This window comes from Caretta caretta, chromosome 22 (genome assembly GCF_965140235.1).
Source record: "Caretta caretta isolate rCarCar2 chromosome 22, rCarCar1.hap1, whole genome shotgun sequence".
NCBI lineage: Eukaryota > Metazoa > Chordata > Testudines > Cheloniidae > Caretta > Caretta caretta.
In genome coordinates this window covers 10033814-10049742 of record NC_134227.1, presented here as the reverse complement: position 1 = coordinate 10049742, position 15929 = coordinate 10033814, and the positions used below count along the sequence as shown (strand labels likewise).

Here is a 15929-nt window from a genome sequence, read left to right as displayed (position 1 = left end):
ACCTTATAATGGCATTATCATCATCATCATCAACAACAGTAATAATAAATACCTAGCTCTTATGCTGTATCCAACCCACATCCTCTGTCACTATCCCATCCAGGCCACACAGAACTCTTCACTGTGGCAACCGGGACAGAACGCAGAGCTCCCTGCTTCAAAAGCACAGCCCCTTACCACTTGTTCTAAAGGAGAATCACTGAGCAGTATAGGGGCTCAGGCACACAGTTGAGTAATTCTGATTCTATCCAGTAGGGGCAGCAGCTAGTTCACTAAAAATAATTCTATAACCTGTCTATTTTAGGTACTTGTGTGGCCCTGTTATAATAGTTTCTGAGCCACTGACTATCTTTTAACATATTTATCCTCAGAGAACACCGTAAGTGCTAGTATCCCCATTGTACAGATGAGGAACTGAGGCACAGAGCAGATTGCCCAAGAACACACAGGATGCCAATCTACTGAGTCCAAGGCTACCACGCTAACCACTGGGCCATCCTGCCTCTCTGCTTAGCATCTCAGTACAACTAGGGGAGACTGATCAAGCTTTCAGACTGCTACCCCTTCCTACTTCTCCACCTGGGCGCCGAAGATACTGCCAAGAATGACCTTGAGCGGGTCACTGCAGACTATGTGGCTTTGGGAAGAAGGATAAAGGAGTTTGAGGCGCAAGTCATGTTCTCGTCCATCCTCCCTGTTGAAGGAAAAGGCCCAGGTCGGGACCATCGAATTGTGGAGGTAAATGCGTGGTTGCGCAGGTGGGGTTGGAGAGAGGGCTTTGGATTCTTCGACCATGGGACGTTGTTCCAGGAAGAAGGATTGCTAGGAAGAGATGGGATGCACCTAATGAAGAGAGGAAAGAGCATCTTCGCAGGCAGGCTTGTTAACCTAGTGAGGAGGGCTTTCAATTAGGTTCGCCGGGGGATGGTGACCTAAGCCCAGTGGTAAGTGGGGAAGTGGGATCCCAGGAGGAAACACAAGGAGGAGGGTGTAACGGGGGGGGGGCCTCCTGATTCATACTGAGAAAGTAGGACAGTCGGCTAGTTATCTTAGGTGCCTGTACACGAACGGAAGATGCCTGGGAAACAAGCAGGGAGAACTGGAAGTCCTGACACAGTCAAGGAACTATGATGTGATTGCAATAACAGAGACTTCGTGGGGTAACTCACATGACTGGAGCACTGTCATGGATGGATATAAACTGTTTAGGAAGGAGAGGCAGGGCAGAAAAGGTGGAGGAGTTGCACTGTATGTAAGAGAGAGGTATGATTGCTCAGAGCTCCGGCATGAAACTGGAGAAAAGCCTGTTGAAAGTCTTTGGATTAAGTTTAGCCGTGAGAGCAACAAGAGTGGTGTTGTGGTGGACATTTTCTATAGACCACTAGACCAGGAGGATGTGGTGGATGAGGCTTTCTTCAGACAACTAACAGAAGTTTCCAGATCACAGGCTGTGGTTCTCATGGGGGACTTCAAACATCCTGACATCTGCTGGGAGAGCAATACAGCAGTGCCCAGACAATCCAGGAAGATTTTGGAGAGTGTTGGTGACAACTTCTTGGTGCAAGTGCTGGAACAACCAACTTGGGGCTGTGCTCCTCTTGACCCGCTGCTCACAAACAGGGAAGAATTGGTAGGGGAAGTAGAAGTGGGTGGCAACCTGGGCAGCAGTGACCATGTGATGGTCGAGTTCAGGATCCTGACAAAAGGAAGAAAGGAGAGCAGCAGAATACTGACCCTGAACTTCAGAAAAGCAGACTTTGGCTCCCTCAGGGAACTAATGGGCAGGATCCCCTGGAAGGCTAATATGAGGGGGAAAGGAGTCCAGGAGAGCTGGCTGTATTTTAAAGAAGTTTTATTGAGGGCACAGGAATAAACCATCCTGATGTGCAGAAAGAATAGCAAATATGAAAGGCGACCAGCTTGGCTTAACAGAGAAATCTTCAGTGAGCTTAAACACAAAAAGGAAGCTTACAAGAAGTGGAAACTTGAACACATGACTAGGGAGGAGTATAAAGATATTGCTCAAGCATTCAGAGGTGTAATCAGCAAGGCCAAAGCACAATTTGGAGTTGCAGCTAGCAAGAGATGTGAAAGGTAACAAGAACGGTTTCTACAGGTATGTTAGCAACAAGAAGGTGGTCAGGGAAAGTGTGGGACCCTTACTGAATGGGGGAGGCAACCTAGTGACAGACGATGTGGAAAAAGCTGAAGTATTCAATGCTTTTTTTGCCTCAGTCTTTACAGACAAGGTCAGCTCCCAGACTGCACTGTATGGGGAGGAGGTTAGAAGCCCTCAGTGGTGAAAGAACAGGTTAAGGACTATTTAGAAAAGCTGGACATGCACAAGTCCCTGGGTCCGGATCTAATGCAGCTCCCAGACTGCACTGTATGGGGAGGAGGTTAGAAGCCCTCAGTGGTGAAAGAACAGGTTAAGGACTATTTAGAAAAGCTGGACATGCACAAGTCCCTGGGTCCGGATCTAATGCAGCTCCCAGACTGCACTGTATGGGGAGGAGGTTAGAAGCCCTCAGTGGTGAAAGAACAGGTTAAGGACTATTTAGAAAAGCTGGACATGCACAAGTCCCTGGGTCCAGATCTAATGCCTCCAAGGGTGCTGAGAGAGTTGGTTGATGTGCTTGCAGAGCCATTGGCCATTATCTTTGAAAACTCATAGCAATCGGGGGAGATCCCAGATGATTGGAAAAAGGCAAATATAGTGCCCATCTTTTAAAAAGGGAAGAAGGAAAATCCGGGCAACTACAGACCCGCCAGCCTCCCCTCAGTCCGTGGAAAAATCATGGAGCAGGTCCTCAAGGAATTCATTTTGAAGCACTTGGAAGAGAGGAAGCTGATCAGGAATAGTCAACATGGATTCATCAAGGGCAAGTCATGCCTGATCAACCTGATTGCCTTCTATGATGAGATAACTGGCTCTGTGGATGCGAGGAAAGCAATGGACATGATATACCTTGACTTTAGCAAAGCGTTTGATATGGTCTCCCACAGTATTCTTGCCAGCAAGTTAAAGAAGTATGGATTGGATGAATGGACTAGAAGGTGGATAGAAAGCTGTGTAGATCATTGGGCTCAATGGGTAGTGATCAACGGCTCCATGTCTAGCTGGCAGCCAGTATCACGTGGAGTGCTCAAGGGATTGGTCCTGGGGCTGGTTTTGTTCAACATCTTCATTAATGATCTGGATGATGGGATGCATTGCACCCTCAGCAAGTTCACAGATGACACAAAGCTGAGGGGAGAGGTAGATATGCTGGAGAGTAGGGATAGGGTCTGGAGTGACCTAGACAAATTGGAGGATTGGGCCAAAAGAAATCTGAGGGGGTTCAACATGGACAAGTGCAAAGTCTGCACTTAGGACAGAAGAATCCCATGCACCGCTACAGGCTGGGGACCAACTGGGTAAGTAGCAGGTCTGCAGAAAAGGACCTGGGGTTTCCAGTGGACGAGAAGTTGGATATGAGTCAACAGTGTGCTGCTGTTGTCAAGAAGGATAACGGCATATGGGGCTGCATTAGTAGGAGCATTGCCAGCAGGTCGAGGGAAGTGATTATTTCCCTCTATTTGGCACTGGTGAGGCCACACCTGGAGTATTGCATCCAGTTTTGGTCCCCCCACTACAGAAGGGATGTGGACAAATTGGAGAGAGTCCAGCGAAGGGCCACGAAAATGATTAGGGGGCTGGGGCATATGACTTATGAGGAGAGGCTGAGGGAACTGGACTTATTTAATCTGCAGAAGAGAAGAGTGAAGGGGGATTTGATAGCAGCCTTCAACTACCTGAAAGGGGTTCCAAAGAGGATAGAGCTTGGCTGTTCTCAGTGGTGGCAGATGACAGAACAAGAAGCAATGATCTCAAGTTGCAGTGGGGGAGGTCTAGGTTAGATATTAGGGAAAACTATTTCACCAAGAGGGTAGTGAAGCACTAGAATGGGTTACTTAGAGCGGTGGTGGAATCTCCATCCTTAGAGGTTTTTAAGGCCCAGCTTGACAAAGCCCTGGCTGGGATGATTTAGTTGGGGTTGGTCCTGCTTTGAGCAGGGGGTTGGACTAGATGACCTCCTGAGGTCTCTTCCAACTCTAATCTTCTATGATTCTATGAGTGGATGAGGCTAGCAGAGAGGTACATATGGATCTGTAGGTAAGAGCCAGCATTGTGTCGGTGGTGACCCAGACCAAAACTTTGGGTGTTCACAGTCTGGATCCTAATCCAGATCTAGTTCTGGATTCGAACATTGTAGCTGAAGCCCATTTCCAGTTTCTGGAACCAACCAGAACCAGGAAGCAGGAGGTGCCTGGAATGAAAACACAGTTCAACACCTTCAGCAAGGTTCTGTTTAGGTTCTAGCAATGGGCAAATGCTTGGGGGCAGTTCTGATTTCTTCTGAAGTGGGTCGCTCCTTTGTATTCATCTCTGATCTCTTCCCTTGCAGGACCTGATTCCACTGGGCGTGTAACTAAAACCTCTCTGAGCTAGGAAACCTAGAGCCTGGGTTTCGCTCCCTTCCTCAGAGCAATGGCCCTGCCTGCAGGAATCGGAATTGCTCTGGGTTTTTTGGGGGCCATTGGCGACAGCCCCCTGTTGTGAGAGCTTGCCTAGAAAAACATCCCAGAGCCTTAGAGCAGTGGAACTTCTTGATTCCTGTCTGGATTTGCCGCCACCCTACACACAGCGTAGGATGACACATTACAAAGAAAAGGAGCAAGCACAGAGAAATGTTTTGCTTGTTGCTTGGACATCAGCCAAAGAACCCCCAGTGCACAGAGCAGAGTGGAAGCAAAAATATCTATCAACACAATCTCTCCCAAACTCAGGTTTGTAAGAAAAACTGCCTTTGTAAGTTTGTATGTACACACAAGACATATAGATGTGTGTGTGCACACAAACACCCCCACACCCCCATATACACATCTACCACAGACACACAGACCAGCGCTCACATGCACGCACTCGTACAGGTGTATGCACAGATACAGACACACTGCCCCAAACATACACAATCAAAAATGCAAAGAAACACACACAGAAATAGAGACACCCACAAATATGTATTCTGCAAAGACACGCACAAACACCTCCACAGAGAAAGCAGACAGACACTCACGGAAGAGAAAAGGAAGGCGGGGACAGACAGACAGACACACACACACACATACTCACACACACACACACACGCTGCTGCTGCTTTTACAGCATTTGCCCATTCGCCTCATTATCAAGAAACAAATTTACTCTTGTCTTGGGAAACAGCCTGAGCGATTCCAAGCACTTTTGTGACCGCATCCCAGCAAATGTGTAACCCGCACACATATGTGCGATAACGTTGCACACAGCGCACCCAAGGCAAAAATAATAATAGCTCTTTTTGCTGGGAGAAAAGGAAGGATAATGGTTACTTAGAAAGTGCTCCAGACAAGCTGTCAGGTTGAATTCAGAGAACTGGAGTCTAGCTCTGGGACAGCGCTGGCTCAGAGCGATCCCCTGTGAGTTGGGTTTCCTGCCTGCTACGGTTTACAGACAACGATTCTTTGTTTCAAGTATTTTTGGTGAAAAAACACACGGCTGCCTCCGAAGAGGGTCAGGGAGAACGGAGACAAAACACTAACTCTGGAATTTCAAAGGAAAACAATTTTTTAAAAAAGAAAAGAAACCAAGAGCGCTAGCTACCGTCTCTCCTGGAATCCTAAATCCCCATTTGGCCACAGAATCATCATAATAAGCACGCGCATACACACACACTCTCTCTCTCTCTCTCTCTCTCTCTAACAACAACAAAAGCAAACAACAACAACCCCAAAACAAAACCCAACCACTAACCCTGCTCTTTTCCTGTGCAATGGAACTAAAAATGGAGTAGGAGTATTTCATCAGCAGGAGAACAAACAGCATCAACAAAAACCATCACACTCAGAGACAATTAAAAGGGCACAGAGCTACCACTGCACATTCTCTGACATGGATAAAAGTCAAAGTGGTCCAAAAACCTTCCACACAAAGAAGGAGTGTTACCAACATACAAAAAATAAATAATAATAAAAAAAGTAAAGAACCTCTGGTCGCTTGAGCTGGCTAATATTTTTCACATGAAAAGCTTTTCTTTGTCAAAAATGGCTTTGTTTATGAACACAAAAATTCAGCAGAGAATTTTCAATTTCTTTTTAAAAAATTTTTGATGAAAACTGAAAATAAAAAAGCTATTTTTCCAGTGTCCCGTTTTTTTCTTTTATTCCTCTCCACCCCACTTTCTAGCTGCAAATCTGAAAAAAACCTGAAATTTTGAAAAATTTGACACCAAACATCCTCAGTTAATGAAGTCCCTACATTTTTCGAAATCAAGTTCTTTTAGAAAATTGAAAAATGAAGATGTTTTCAAAATGTCTACATTTGGGGGATTTTCAGTCTCCCGATTTCCATCCAGCCCTAGCTCTTACCTGATAGAGTGAAATGGCCTTTTGCTGCACATGTGCAGCCATGCCCACCTCACCTATTCATAACTCCATCCATGCAACCATGCACGCCGTGCAAGCACACGCATGCTCACACGAATGCACAATCCTACTCTGCATAGAAACACAAAGATGTACATAACTCAAGCAGACACATCAGCCCTAATTTTCTAGGCTGGGTGCTGGTTCCTAAATCCATATTCAGGCACCTAACTAGAAGCTATTTAGGGCTCCTTTGAAATTTCAGTTCATGTCTTATCTGCTTTCCCTCTAACCTTCTCCAGTGGCATCTGGATGATAAGATTGCACACTGTGCAAAAAATAATAGCTCTTTTTGCTCGGAGAAAATGAAGGGTAATGGTTACTTGGATGGATGGATTTAGGAGCCTTACTTTAGGCACCCAGATTTGCTGTACGTTGGGGATAAGCGTGGAAGGAAGGGAGAATGAAGCTGGCATGGGACAGACAGTGACGGAGAAGGGGAAAGACCTCCAGATTTTTAAAACACACACACAAGACGTTTCACAATCTGCCACACCCTGCAAACACACAAACAGGCCCCTCCCACCCAAACCTTCACATCCACAGCTCTCTACAAGCAAACCAATGCGTAACTGTTGATGGAGAAGGGGGCACAATTTAAAGGTTCTGGTGATATGCAGTGGGGTTCAGTGTAGGACATATAAACCCTGGCAGAAATCTGGGGGCCACATGCCCCCACGTCCCCCCATGCATCACCTCTGTACTCAACAAACACCCACCCTACTTCCTACAAGCAAACCTTAACACACATGTGTGCCCGTGCGCACGAGACAACACTACTCACGCACACACACACGGAATCTCGCACGTCCACACAAAGTGCTTCTGCACGTGTGGTAACAAAGGGCTCAGTCCTGCCAGGGGCTGAGCACTCTGTCCCAGTGCAGCACAGCTCTTAGGCTCACACATATATTTAAGCACAGTCCCGTTGGTCTCAGGGGGAATATGTATATGCTTAAAATTAAGCACCCATTTAAAGTGCTTTGCTGGATTGGGGCCAGAGTGCTGGGCACTTTGTAGGGCTGAGCCCTTGGGGATTAAATCATACTTATATATGCATAAACTTTGCATTTCCCTGCAGAACCCTATTTGAATGGTACAGTATTGTAAGGAGTGAGTTACTGAGCTACCAAGTCGTTTAGAGTCTCCATGGATGTTTACAGTTAATGTGCTCCCAGATTCTTCTCTTGTGTCTCAGATATCTACACTATCCTACCCAGCACTCCAGACAGTCAAGTCATGGAAAAAGAAACAGACTTTCCCTCCATTGAAAAGCACTCGGTGGGCCCAAACCTTTCTATTTAGCAAGGAGAGTAACCTCATTTCCTTTACCAGAAAATTGCTCTGCAGCCAAAAACGCCTGATGAGTCTCATTAAAGCAATTTCTTTCTCAAAGGCAGCTGAAGACAATTTGTACCGATGATGCTAAATACTGCACATTTGAGAGTTTACGAGGTTCAGGAGCAAAGAAACGCAATGTTCAGAGTCCTTTACACCCTAAGGGTATGTCTACGCAGCAGCTGGGCAGACAGACACGTGTTAATTCTGCTTGAGCTAGTGAGCTATAAATAGCCGAGGCTCAGGCTAGCCACACAAGTGTGTACCCAGGCGGTTAGGCAGGTTTGTACCCAGGTGGCTAGCCCAGGTTGCTGCCCATGCCACTGTGGCCACACTGTTATTTTTAGCATGCTAGCCTGAGCAGAGCTAGCAGTGTCTGTCTACCTGCAGCTGCGTGCAAAAACAGCCAAAATAATCAGAGGAGAAAATGAATATGCCATGAGCACCTGCCTTCCAAGTTTACAGTACAATACAGTATAAAGTTGAGCTATGTGAAACTCTGATTCTGAAAGGCGCTTAACTTTAAGCCTGTGCTTAAACAGACACTTTAGTGGTTTCTAGGAGAGGGATCTAAGGCAGAGGACACCTGCAACCAGTCCATTTAGCCTGATGGAAAACTGACTATTCTTGTTTGCTAGTTAATGGCTAAAGCTCTTCTTCAAAGGGGTTGCTTTAGTTATAGGTAGCCCTTAAAAGGGATGCCCAAACTGTCAACAGGGCAATGGTCACAGACACATGATACAAGAATTGAATATGCTTTGTATAATGTTGTGTAAGAATATGCATCAGATATGTGTTTTGCATTTGACCTTGAATAAATAGATCCTTTGCATTATCCATGTGGGTTCCTAGAAAGCACACAAGGAAAATACAGTAGGGTTGACCCGAGAAGCTAACAGGGTCTTTTCTGTTTCTGACTCTTCTATGATGCTATGACAGACACAAAAGCAGTGTGGCCCAGTGAAGCGAGTAATGGGCTGGGATACAGGTAATCTTGGTTCTGTACCAAGTTCTCTGCACCATCCTGTTGTGTGTGTGTTGCTTCATCTCTCTCTGTACTTCTGTTTCCCCTTCTAGCTACCGCCCTTTGTCTGTCTTGTCTGTTGGGGTCTCTTATTATGTGTCTGTACTGCACCTAGCAGGTGTGGGTCTCTAGGCACTACTGGAATACAAACAGCTATAATAATGATTGAAAGAAAGGAAGTAAGGACAGACAGACAAAGTGGAGGCAGATGTGTCCACTGATTGCGCATTCGACAACATGAGGATGTTACCCAATGAAAACCAACGCAGCCTTCAGGATTTATCATTCCAGCCTAGCTTTTGAACAAATAAATACATTCTTAATTTAATAATCACAAAGAAACAACATTAAAGCCCACAACTGGCCCCCGGTTCAGATTTTGTAAAAACAAGTTTTACAAAGAACTAAGGCCAATCAAAATTCTTCTGTGATGATGATTATTTATTACTTAAATTCAGTAGGAACAAAGCCAAATAATCAAGCCCCTGCAAGGTTTCTATCCAACTCATTGTGATCTTGTGCTGCAAAGTGAAAGTGACTAGAAGAAACTGACTAAGTCTGTTGCATTTTCAAAGAGAAGAGAAAGACAGAAAATAAATGAACGGCTTAAATGGTAGAGCATAAATTAGATTTTAAAAAAATCCTTTCATGTTTAATCATTTGAGATGTTAAACAGAGAAGGAAAAATACATTTTCATGAAAAAAATGGATGATTTTTAACCTGAGCATTTCCTAGTCAAAGGAAGTGTCAACTTGAAATCTAGTATATTTTAAAAAGTGAGCTAAAAGGAAGCAAGAAAGGTCTCGTATTTGAGAACCATCCTGAGGCATAGGCAACTGGGTTCAATTCTCATTTCTGCCACAGATTTCTTGTGTAACCTTGGGCCAATTACTTAACCTCACAGTGCCTCAGGTCCCCATCTGTAAAATGCAGATATAATAATTCCCAGAGTCTTGACTTCTCTGTTTAGATTGCACTGTTTGGACTGGGACTGCTTCATATTATGAGATAGCACAGCACCAATGCAATGGGGCCCAAAGCTCAGCTGAGGCCTCTTGGTGCAGCTGTAATGCAATAATAAAAGTAGTGTCAGGTACTAACACTGCTAATATCTATGGCTTTGCTGCCACGTTTTCCTACTAAACAAGAATGTTTTTATCGTCCTTGGTACTCCCTGAAAGAGCCACACAAATAACAGGGGAAACTGACTATAGTGAAACTGACAATACTAGTAGCTCCATCAAATGCACTCAAATTGTGGGTGGGAGGAAATGGAAAACCCCACACTTCATTTTCCCCTCTAATCTCCTTCCTTTTCTGTGATCTTAAGTGTGACTTGCAATGATAGTAGGCAAAAAAAGAAGTCAGAAAGAAGTGTGATTTTTGCATGGAGGGTCTCCCTTTAACAAACATGACCAAATCCAAGCTCTCTTGCTTTTATTTTTAGCAACACCACCTGGCCTCAGACAGAAAGAGCACCACCCTGGATGTGTGTGTGTCTGTTTGTGTTTATGGGGGGATAGTGGGCAAGTGGGTGCTTATGTGTTTTCTTATTCAAACAGGACCGAGCCAAGCTTTTATTATTTTTAAATAGATGACTCTTAGAGTAGAAAGAGAGTGGGAGAAAGGCCTGGTTGGCTTTGTCTCTGTAATGTGCCATGTTTTATTAACTGATGACTGGCTCATACAGAGACAGCAAAGAGGAGGGGGCACCAGGGAATAGGCAGCTCAAGTGGATGGCTATATATGGGACAAAAGCAGCACCTGTAATCAGCAACATTAATCCATCTCTCTCTAAAACTAGGGACCAGGGCAGATGTTTGAGGTTAAACCAGCATGGTGGTGCACATGGAAAGAGGCCTGTGCTAAAGTGCTGGCTCAGAGAGCGTATCTAGTCAAATGGAGCATCTCCAGACATCGCATGCTGCTGCTCTTTAAATTTGTGATCTCGGGCTACGTCTGCCTGATGAGCTAGGAGTGTGATTCCCCTGCTTGCGTACACATGTGCTAGCTCTCAGCGAGTTCATGCAACTGCAATAGCCATGCAGCCAGGGTAGCAGCACATCCCTAGTGGTCAGGGCAGAGAACTGGGAGACAGGACACCCTTACTAGCGCTTACAGTAGGAGGAAAGGAGACAGGACTCCTGGGTTCTATTTTTGGGCCCTGGGAAGAAGTGTGACATGGTTACCAAGTATGGGACAGGGAGCTAAGATTCCTGGGTTCTGCTTCCAGTTCAGACAGTAGCTCATTGTGAGACCTTGAGAAAGTCACTTGACCTCTCTGTGCCTCAGTTCCCCCATGTGGATACGGGTAATATACATCATTAAACATGGATTGCCAAAACCAGTGTTGTCAACTTTTTTGAGTTGTCCAATATTTGTTTATTTTTATTCAAGCCCCAGCTCTTGGAGTCAAGTGACACAATGAGACTCTGCTTTCATTTTTTAAAAAAAACCTACATTTCTAGCCCTTAGAGTTCCAGAGAACAGCTTGAAAACATGATTGGGTTGTATCCTAAAGGCTCAAAAACCAGATGGCAAATAAAAAGACCCCCAAATATATTATTTGTTAACTCTCATGGTTTTTAAGCCCCATCTCAAGATTTCTGCATGCTTAGGCTTGGCAATACTACAATAGTCTGCAGCATGGTCTCGCAGCAGGGGTACTAGCTAGAGAAGTAGGATGGACCAGTAATCAGGCCATTTGATTGGGAGAGAGGAAACCCTGGTTCAGTTCTGTGCTTGGTCCTGTCTCCTACTATGCTCAGGAGCAAATCAATTAGCCTGAGCTTCACCTCCTGCCCTAGCTCACAGGGGCATGAGGCTATAAATACATTGAAGACAGAGAGGTGTGTGGATACCCCAGTAATAGGGGACAGATAAGTACCTTACATAGAAGGACACTTAGTTGCCCTGGATTCTAATCCTGTCCCTGCTGTGTGAGCTTGGACTTTCCCCCTTTCTCCTGTCTATTTTAATCGTAAGCTCCTTGAGGCAGGGACGATATGTCTGTACAGCACCTAGCACAACGAGGCCCCAAACCTGGCTGGGGCCTCTATGAGCTACCATAGCACAAATAATTAATAACGCTACTACCCTGAGTCCTCCAGTCTCCCCCAGATGCTCTTTTATCCAAACATGTCTATTTACACACTGCAAACATTTTTCAGTCTTTGAAAATGTTACTTCTCGAGATGCAATGTAGACGTTTCCGGGCCTGAAATGTAAATCCTCTCCGAACTCTAATCACCTGGGTTCTCCAGTTTCTAACTAGTGAGGTGGATTTTTCCCCCCTCTTTTTCTTTTCTGCATCAATGCATCCACAGAAGAGGGCTTGTAAATAACAGAGTCCCATGCTGTGAGCACCCCTTTCTGGTTCATTGGCTAACCTGCATGCCAGGCTCATGTCTACAAATACAAATGACTTCTGATAGGATGGGAGGTACAACACTGTTAAACCAAAATATTCCTTTGGCTTTGCGGAAAACTGTGCATCTGTGTGTGTGAGAACAGGCCGAAATCTTTAAGGGACAAACATTACTTGCATGTTTCAAAGAGGGCCCTACATACAATGCAGAGAAATAAGACTGTTACGGAAAGAAATGATAAGCAGATTCCAATCCTTTGGTTAAATACCAAGATTTAACTAATACCTGGTCACTTGTATGGAAGATATACAGTCAGACCTGAATTTTCAGAAGGTCTCAGCACCCACAGTTGGGGCCAGATTTTCAGAAAAGCTCAACTCCCATTTAGGCATTTAAATGAGAGCCCGAAGAGGGTTGGGCTTCAAACTTTCCTGTTTCTTCATTGAAGAGAAGGAGTCCAGGAGTCATATGATGGGAGCATGTGACTGAAACCCAGGCTGACAGGGGAATATAACAGCAGTCTGAGATCAGTTGGTAAGACATTCTCTTTAGCTTCAGGCAGAGAAGTGCAAATGGGCAGTCAGGAAGGTTGTGTGGGGAGCAAGGTTGCTGGACAAAAGCCTGAGCCGGGACAGGACTTAGAACACGGCGCCTGGGGTTGTGAGCCAGCTAGAAAGGCTGTGTGGAAGATTTTGTGTATTCTATCGAAATTTAGGTTAATAAACCAGGCCCCAAGAAGGCATCACTTGACATGTGAAAACCTATGTGAAGTTAATAGGGAACCCAAGAAGGAGAAACTGAGGCAAAGGATGGGTGTGATAACTAGGCTGGCTAAGTCCCAGCTACAGTATGTAACTGAAATACTGCACAGGGAATTCATGTATCAGACTCGAGGCCTGTCTAGCCCAGTATCCTGCTAGTAGCCAAGATCGGCTGCTTCAGAGAAAGGTGCAAACGAGTTTCTTCATGACCCCAGAACTGACGTTTGATCAGGGTTCATGTGAAAAACACTGTGATCATAGGTGGTTAGGATCCTGGTTCTAGGGCTTATTGCAACACAGGACCTTGGGCATCACACTGGGACCAGAGTTCAGCTCACCAGCGGGCAGAGTGAGAGCTACTGACCTAGTGCCTGCAACGTGCAAAAAGCAAGGTTTAAAACCTGTTCATGTAAAGAACAGCAACAGTGTAATCAGTTCACTGACTCACTAACAAACACACGTGAAAATAGCCATCGCACAGTTTTATGCAATGGGGCTGGCTGGCGAAGCGGTAGTTTGCATTTCAGCATGGGTGTGTCTACAAATGGAGGTGTTGCCAGTAATCTGTGTGCATGGAAACTCATCTTTTCATGCAAGGGGCATAAAAAAGTAGACTCTGTTTTTAACACAATAAGAAATATTCCAGGAACAGAGGAAGACAGATTATTTATTAGCTCAAACCACGGGATTCTTCTGAAGCCAAACTCGCCGTTCTTGGTGTATGCTCCAGGGTTCTGAAACACGTTGTGCTTGTTTTTGTGTAGGTGGAGGAGGTTAGGCCTGTAAACGCTGGGTGAAGCTGGGATTTAGATTGAGTGTTTTCTAGGGGAAATAGAATGGCGTAATGTAGGATGGGGGATCCTGTATGTGGGATTGTGAGTTGTGGGGAGGGTGTCACACCTCTGTGGAGTGGATTTACAGCAGAATGTGAATCTTACACTGAACCACTGCAGTATAGAGAGTAGAATAAGGCAAAGTCAGACTAAGCCATGCTGTGGGAAAAGCAGCTGGTAAGTTTCCCCTCCAGCTATAGCGAACCCAACACAGGATCTGGGATCAGAACTGCAAACGCAGCTGTCCCCTGCTCCAGGCTTCCCATAGGTCTAGACAGTTATTCAACCAGCAGCAATATCCCCCGGGTGGCTGCATGCCTCCATACAGGGTTAACATGCAGCCACTGTGGGAGACTGTGTGGCAATATATCTCCTGAGGGTGCATCTCGGGACATCTGTGAGTCATGAAGGCGAAAGCCTGAACTGTCTAACTGCAAGGAGGGAAACCTCGGTGCCCTGGAAGGATTCTTACGGGAATCAATTCCCGGAGCATCTCAGTCCCCATGCAGGAAAATGCACATAAGCAACCAGTTTGTTTAGATTCTCTCTGCTCTGAGCTGAATCCCCTTTTGGATTTAAAAGAGGGAGAGGAGCGAAGAGATGGTGAGATGGAGAAAGAGGAAGGGGGAGAGTGTGGGAGAGAGAGAAAAGAAAGGGGGTGGGAGAGAAAAAAGCAGACTGACCTTCTTTGGCCGCAAGTCGTGAGGAGGGTTCTGTGTGGGTTGGAGTGTTGTAGACCAGCAATGAGCTACCTGGAAGGCAAATAAAGGGGGTTACAGTGATGTGAATTCAGTGTATTTTAGGGAGCGCAGAGGAGAGCCAGGGGGTGGGAGGGATGGGAAGATGTCATCACCCGGAACTAGGGGCCAGATTTTCAAAGAGCTCAGTATGTTGGTTGCACGTGGGGCGCTGAGCTCCCTTGAACACCTGGCCATAAACATCCCAGTAAGGGCTGCTGCATGCTGAGCTAGGCTGAGGATCTGACCCGTGAGTGAGGTGTCTCAATGGGAGGTGAGTTCTCTGGGAAATCTGGCCTGGGCTGCGGGCACTGAGACTTGAAAATCTGGCCCTGAATGCTTGTACAAAATCTATTCCTAAGAAAGAGCCTGAATCACCGTCCACAGTGAACAGTCTGGTCCCTTATCAGCTCTGGTTTGGGACTTGTATCTAGTGGGTGGAATGGTAGGCTGCTAGGCTGGGCTTCCTGCCAGTGCTACGGACTCAGGGTATGTCTCCACCTTGGACTTTGCTGTAGTTCTGTTGGCCTGACCCCTTCGTGTAGACAGAGGGGGTAGGTTCCATGGGTGTAAGAATCCCACCTCCCCGAGCGAAGGGAGCTACGCAGACAGAAGCATTCTTCCCTCCACGTAGCTCTGGCTCTCCTGGAGGTGGTTTTTTTTACAGTCCTGACCAATGTGGCTATGTCAACCTAACCTGAAGTGTAGACCAGGCCTTAATGTGTGACCTGGGGTAAGTCGCCCCACTCTGTAAACTAGAGATAGTGTCTAGGGATGGCTCAGTAGCAGCATCTCTCTGGTGTTGCTGTTACCGGACCTGGCTGGAGCTGGTAGGCAAGAGTAACGGGTGGAAAAGTGAATGGGCAGTTTGGTAACCTCACTAATGGGTCAGGATTTCAGTCCCCTCCGTCTCAGCTGAGGGTTCAGCCACTTCTTTATTTTCTCCAGACTGTTCCACCCATCCCTGCTTTGCACTTCCTACAGCACCTGCTGTGCTGGGATGGCTAAGTATTTTGCATGCATCAGTCAGTTAACCCTCTCAGTGCTGCTGTGCACGGCAATGGTATTCTAGGCGTTCTGTGGATGGCAAAACGAAGGCATGGAGAGTCTAAGTGATCTGCTCAAGGTCACAAAGCAAGTCAGTGTCAAGTGGTGTCCTGAATGCCTGTTCCATGCCCTGCTCTTGACTCCCACTTCCTTCCAGGAGAAACACAGCCCTGAAACTGATGCCCCTGCAAATGTCACATTGGCTTACAGTGTGAGACGTGGTGTTGCTTAGTAGCTAGAACACTGAACTGGGACTCAAAATACTGGGGTTCTAGCCCCAGCTCTGCCAGGGGCATGCAGGATGAGCTTGGCTAAA

At 46.0% G+C, this 15929-nt stretch overlaps 2 protein-coding genes across 8 annotated transcripts in view; one reads left to right on the top strand and one right to left on the bottom strand.

Moving 5' to 3' along the window:
• Window positions 1–8677, top strand: part of KCNJ1 (potassium inwardly rectifying channel subfamily J member 1) — a 62004-nt gene extending 53327 nt beyond the window's left edge. For both annotated transcript variants that reach the window (XR_012665795.1, XR_012665796.1), the window contains exons 2-3: window positions 372–738; window positions 4449–8677. The gene's annotated coding sequence lies outside the window, so the exon portion shown is untranslated. The remainder of the gene's footprint in view (window positions 1–371; window positions 739–4448) is intronic.
• FLI1 (Fli-1 proto-oncogene, ETS transcription factor) overlaps window positions 1–15929 on the bottom strand; it is a 115705-nt gene that overhangs the window by 15449 nt on the left and 84327 nt on the right. For 5 of the 6 annotated variants that reach the window (XM_048827406.2, XM_048827408.2, XM_048827407.2 and 2 more), the window contains one exon: window positions 14513–14581. The exons of the other annotated variant lie outside the window; for it this stretch is intronic. In XM_048827406.2, the coding sequence (XP_048683363.1) occupies window positions 14513–14581 (69 nt within the window). The remainder of the gene's footprint in view (window positions 1–14512; window positions 14582–15929) is intronic. 6 annotated transcript variants of the gene reach the window in all.